This window comes from Eimeria tenella, genomic scaffold (genome assembly GCF_000499545.2).
Source record: "Eimeria tenella Houghton genomic scaffold, Eth_scaff519, whole genome shotgun sequence".
In the NCBI taxonomy this organism is placed as follows: domain Eukaryota; phylum Apicomplexa; class Conoidasida; order Eucoccidiorida; family Eimeriidae; genus Eimeria; species Eimeria tenella.
The window spans coordinates 1-6,262 of NW_013545657.1; the positions used below are offsets into that span (position 1 = coordinate 1).

Here is a 6,262-nt window from a genome sequence, read left to right on the forward strand (position 1 = left end):
TAAATAAATGAAATAAACTCGAGGCCCTGAAGCAGCAGAAGGCAAAGTCCGAAAAGAAATAGCGCGTGCGCGCTTAACGTCCTCCCGCTGCTGCAGTCCTGCTGCTGCTGTTGCTGCGGTGCTGCTTCTGCTGCTTCTGCTGCTGTCCCAGTGCGTCTTGTGCTGCCTTTCTTATCTGCATGCCGGCTTCTCATTAACACTTGTAAGTATCTGCATGTGAGCATTTATTAAAAGTATAAATCCTCTACTTGCATTTGTTGCATTTACATAGGTGTATGTACACCTAATCACATATATTTGACTTCAAATATAATTTTAAGGCTACTTCTGTTGTACATACACCTGCGCAGGCACTTGTGCGCATGCATATGCATGCCTTCACACTTTTATTTTCTTTTGAAAATATTTGAAGCTTTTTAAATGTAGTTCTAAATAAATAAATGAATCGAAATGTGTATAATTCCTAATATACTTCTTTTGTGTCCTCCTGCTTCTTTCTCAGCTAGCCACCGCCGGTTTAACGAAGGCTAGCTAGCCAGCTAGCTGGCAGCTAGTCATTCAACTAGGTAGCTGCCAGCTAGCCACCAAGCTAGCTAGCTAGCTAGCTAGCTAGCTAGCTATTCAGCTAGCTAGCTGCCAGCGAGCCATCCATCTGGCTACCGAGCTGGCCACTCAGCTAGCCATCCAAGTGCCCATTTACCTAGCTGTCCAGCTAGCTGTGCAGCTACCTGTGTAGCTAGCTGGCAGCTAGCTGGAAGCTAGCTGCACAGCTAGTTGTCAAGCTAGCTGAGTGGCTCTCTCCCTGAGAGCCTTGAGGCCCTGGAGCTCTCAAGTAACTCCTGAGCTGTTCTCAAATATCTTTTTTCTTTATTCTTTTAATGAATTAATTCTTTTATTTTCTTTCTTCTCTTTTTTTGCTGCTGTCCCACAAAGAAAGTAGCCAAAGCTACACTCCACAGGCAAAGGACATACAGTCTAGCTGCACAAGGGGGCCCCTAGGGGGCCCCCAAAGGGCCCGCAGAGGGTTCCTGGGGGGCCTCTAAGGGGCCCCTAAAGGGCCCCTAAAGGGCCTCTAAAGGGCTTCTAGAGGGCCCCCAAAGGGCCCCAAGAGGAGTTTAAAAGACTTCTGAAAGGCCTAACGGGGGCCCCTAAAGGGCCCCTAAAAGGCGCCTAAAGGGCACCTAAAAGGCCCCCAGGAAGGGCCCCTAAAGGGCCTCTGAAGGGCCTCTAAAGGGCCTCTAAAGAAGTCCCCAGAGGTGACTGCTGTGGGTTTGAAGTTGTGCTTCCTTTTGTGGCCACTGCTGCAGCTTTAACCCCCCTGGCAACGCCCAAACCCTAGCTGTCAAACCCCAAACCCTAAACCCTAAACACTATTCCTAAACCCTCGAGGTAAACCCTAAACCCCAGAGCCCTGAAGTCAGGGAGCAGTGGCGCCCCAGTGGTCGAAACGCCAGGCGACCACTTCTTTTTCTCGTGTGTACTTGGACAACTGCCACTGAAGGCTGCTGCTGCAGCTGCTGCTGCTGCTGCTGCTGCTGCTGCTGCTGCAGCCCCGGTGGGCGGCCGCCGCTCGCCACATCCGACCCCCAAGTGGGGCGAGAGCAGCAGGGGGGCCCTAGGGGCCCCCTTTTGCTGCTTTTAGTGGCACAGAGAAATATAAATATTTATTTTTCTTTTTCTTTGTTATATTGTGGCACTAAAAGTACTACTATTTGCACTGGCTCTGAAGCAATTGATGGCGGCTTGAACAGCAATTGTCTTTCGCGGAAAAAATTGGCTCATTAGACACTGAGTGCAGCAAAACGCTGGAAAGTCTACACTGAAGCAGCTGCATACACTTAGCTAGACCTGCAGAAAGACTTAATTTTCAAAATTATGGAAATATAAATGCATTTCGGATATTAATATCAATTAATTTAAATAAATTAATGCAAATTTTCCCGAGGATTGGGCCTAATGGTGGCGGTGGCATGCACACAGTGCGCTGAGCACGAGGTGACCCTGGGGCTGTGCTGGGGAGATCGTCTTGGGGCGCTTGCTGGCAATGTTTTGCCATTTTTCTTCAATTAAATGTTATTTGTAAAATATATTTACTAATTTAATTGAAGGAAAAAAACAAAAAAATGAAAGTTTCACTCGATAACCCCCTAAAACATGCACACGCCTAGAGAGCGCCAGGCCCCAGCAAGCCCCGGGGGTTTCGGGCTGGTGGGACCAGGCCCGTCATGAAACTGCAATTATGTGCAGTACATAATAGAGTAATTAATAATAAAAGGATTTATTTGAATAAACTGAAACTTCATTTTCTTTTTTATAAAACTAGTTGCCCAAAGGGTTGGGCGTGCCTCGCGGGCTGCGCGAGCTTTTCTCTGAGGTGTACAGACACCTCGCCGCGCGCGCCGTAGACTGCCTGCAGTTACTGCAGCATTATTTATTCTTTTCCTCTTTTTCTTTTGATTTAAAATTCAATTTTTTTCAACTTTATATTCCGCTGCTGCAAATGGAGCTCTCAGGCCCCAGCAACGCGAAGAGGGGGGGGCTGCTGCGGGTCAGCCAAGACCCCAACATGTACCGCACCAGCTACAACGACATGTGTCAGGGGGTAGGAAGGGCATTTAGGCCCAAAATTCAAAATAATTCCCTTTAAATAACTCCCAGCTAGCCACAGCTAGCCACCGCTAGCCACCGCTAGCCACAGCTAGCAACAGCTAGCCACAGCTAGCTCCCTAGCCCGCTAGCTAGCCAAATCTGGCTGAAAAAGGAGCAGCAGAGGAGTTATTTTCAGCAAATTTACTTTTATTCGCATTCCCCACCAACTCTGTAGCCCAGTCTTTTCCTGCTAGCTAGCCATGTGCCTTTTGCTGCGTTTAATCTTTTAGTTCATTTAAATAAATCTTTGCAGCTATCCAACGCAGCCCCTAGTGCTTCTTGGGGGCGCTCTCGCCTGTGGAGCGCTGGCTAGCCGCTGCAGCTAGCCGCTGCACCCAGCTGCTGCACCTAGCTGCTGCAGCTAGCTGCTGCCCCTAGCTGCGGCGCCTAGCTGCTGCAGCTAGCTGCTGCCCCTAGCTGCTACAGCTAGCTGCTGCCCCTAGCTGCTGCAGCTAGCCGCTGCACCCAGCTGCTGCACCTAGCTGCTGCGCTTAGCTGCTGCGCCTAGCCACTGCACCCAGCTGCCAATCAGCTAGCCGCTGCAGCTAGCTGCAGCAGCTAGTCGTTGCAGCGAGCTGTTGCAACTAGCTGCCGCTGCAGCGAGCTGCTGCAACTAGCTGCTGCAGCTGCTGCAGCTAGCTGCCGAGGTGCTGGGAGTTTGCTGTTTGCTGCTGCAGCGGGAAGTGAGTGTGCAGAGCGACTTCCCTTCGGGCTACGGGGGCCACGTGCCTGTGGTGGGGCATCAGCTGCTGTTTAAAAACTGCAAAGAAGTTTTGGAAATAAAAAAAAGAGAAAAAGATCCTTCAAGAGATTCTTTCGGGGGCTTCGAGGCCAACAAAATGGGCTACCCCTACCTCACAAAAGGAGCCAAGTGCGCGCTCTAACAAGCTGCTGCTGCTGCTGCTGTTCCTGCTGCTGCTGCTGTTGCTGCTGCTGCTGTTGCTGCTGCTGCTGCTGTTGTTGCTGCTGCTGCTGTTGCTGCTGCTTCTGCTGTTGCTGCTGCTGCTGCTGTTGCTGCTGCTGCTGTTGCTGCTGATGCAGTGGCACAGAGTAGCGGGAGCCCCACAATTTCGGGCTGTACAGACACCTAAAGAACCCCACAAAGCACCTCTTTGCTGCAGACAGATTTAGAAAATAAAAGAGATAAAAGGAAAACAAAAAAAGACAAAAACAAAAATAAAAAAGAATTGAAGCAGCAGAACAGAAGACACAGATACCCCACAGCAACCAGAAATGCCACTAAAGCCCTAGAAGCATTTAAGTATAGCGAAAGCCTTTTAAGAATTCAAGTGTCTTCATTTAATTAATTGATTAATTTATTTGTTTGCTATCAATTAATTAACTAATTAATTAGTTAATTAATTAATTAATAATTAATTAGTTAATTCATTAATTAATTAGTTTACTAATTAAATTAGTTAAAGGCCTGCTCTTTCGCATCTGCGCATAACAGCAACAAAACACTTCACAGTTAAAATCCGAAAAGCCCAAAAAGCAATCAAACAAAAGCAGATAAAAGCCAATAAACAAATAAACAACAAATGAACAATAAATAAACAATAAAAAAACAAAAGTAGGCAATAAATAGGCAAAAAGTGGTTCAAAAATTGGCAAAAATAATGAAAAAGAGCAAAAACAAACCCAATTAAATGACAAGTTCGCTCTGTCTCCCGCAGGCCGAAAGTCCCAGGCCCTTCCGCCAGATTCTTTCCCCCCACTTTAGTAGTTCCTCCGTGGGCCCTCGACATTCCCCAAAAGGGGCACGAGACCCTTTTCAACGGCCCCATCTAGCGGCCAATCAGCCCCAAAAATCGCCTTTTCAGGGCCCCCAGGGGCCCCCAGGGGGCCCCCAGGGGCCCCCGAGGGGCCCGCTGGGGGCCCCCCAGGGGGGGGCCCTTTGTAAGGCCCGCAGGGGCCCCCTAAGCGCTTAAGGGGGCCCCCTGGGGCCCCACAGGGACGGACCCTCCTGGAGCACTACAGGGGCCTCCCAGGCCCCCGCAGGGGCCCCCCTGGGGCCCCAGAAGGGCCTCGCAGGTGCCTTTGGGAAATTCTGGCTTTTGGGGTCTTTGTGGGGCCCCAAAGAAGAGCCACAGGGGCCCCTAATGGAGTCCCTTGTGAGCCCGAGAGGGGCGCCTGTGGCTCCAGTTGTGCGGGCCCCTGTGGGGCCCTAAAAGGATCTAGAGGGGGCCCCTTGAGGCCCTGGTTTGAAGAGTTTTTTGGGGCCCCTGTGGGCGCCTTTGCAAGCACCGAGGCCCTTCTGGGGCCCCCAAATTCAGAACAGCAATTAAGAAGGACTTTCGGGGTCTCAGGGGCCCCCGCTGCTGCCCTGAGAGGTCCATGGGAGGGGTTCCCTGTAGAGCCAACTAGGGGGCCCCACAGAGGCTCCACAGGGGCCCCCAGGGCCTCCTACAGAGGCCCCACAGAGACTCCACAGGGGCCCCACAGGGGCCCCATGTTGGCCCTACAGGGACCCCATAGAGGCCCCACAGGGGCCCCTAGGGACACCAAAGGGGCCCCACAGGGGCCCCACAGGGGCCCCACAGGGGCCTCAGTTAGGGGCCCCTGGGGCTCTAAAGGGCAAAGGCCTAGGGGCCCCCAAAGGGCCCAGGGGCCCCTCAAGAACCCAGGGGCCCCTCAAAAACCCAGGGGCCCCTCAGGGGCCCCCCAGGGGCCCCTGGGTTTGTTTTATTGCATTTCTTTAAAGCGACAAAAATATATGTTGAGGCTCTCAGCTTTTGTTGGCCTTTTAACGTTTAGTCTTTGCTTGGATTCCTGCTGTCTTTTACATTTTCTGACTATTGCTGCTGCTGCTGCTGCTGCTGCTGCGGTTGCTGCTGCTGTTGCTGCTGCTGCTGCTGCCGGTGATGCTGTTATGCGGCGTTTCCTTCCTAAGCCAGCTGCTGCGAGCTCTACTTTAAATCCACTTTCATTTTTATATATGTATATAAATACATTTATGTATATATATATATATATCTATACATTTATTATATGGATATATAATATGTAAATATATAATATATATGTACCCGTACAACCTTACACATTTTTACATTTAAATAATATTTATTTATAAAAGCCTCCACTGATTTTATTTGTCTTTCTTTTAAGTTCAAAAGGCCCAAAGAAAAACTCACAGGGGCCCCCTAGCCACTTCCCGAGGGGCCCCGAGTGACCCCTATAAGACCCAGTGGGCCCCCAAGAAGTACCTGGGGGCCTGTGGGGCCCCTTCTAAGGCCCTTGTGGGGCCCCTTTTGGGACCCCAGTGAGGCCCCCAAAAGGGACCCGACAGGGCCCCAGTGGGGCCCCTGTGGGGCCCCCTACGGGGACTCTGGACCCCCTGTGGGTCCCCTGGGGGCCCCTCTGGGGCCCCAGGGCCCCCCTTTGGGAAAGATGGGGGGCCCCCTGTTGCATGCACCCAAATAAGTATAGGGTACTAACAGTGGTGGACTATATATGTTTATGGAATATATATATATATATATACATATACATGACATATATATATGTATATATGCATATGTATGTCTATATGTTTATACATATAGGTATATATTTACTTGTATATATACTTACGTATATTTGTTTGTTTTTATAGCCCAGGCGCAAGTAA

At 50.3% G+C, this 6,262-nt stretch overlaps 1 protein-coding gene across 1 annotated transcript; it reads left to right on the plus strand.

The window, feature by feature from the left end:
- Nucleotides 1-2,500: 2,500 nt before the first annotated feature.
- On the plus strand, nucleotides 2,501-5,327 carry ETH_00007000 (uncharacterized protein; the record flags this gene model as incomplete). Its single annotated transcript, XM_013380334.1, has 3 exons — nucleotides 2,501-2,602; nucleotides 3,327-3,520; nucleotides 4,582-5,327. Coding segments are annotated over 3 exons (1,042 nt in total), but the record flags the coding sequence as incomplete, so codon positions are not given.
- Between the last annotated feature and the right edge of the window lie 935 nt (nucleotides 5,328-6,262).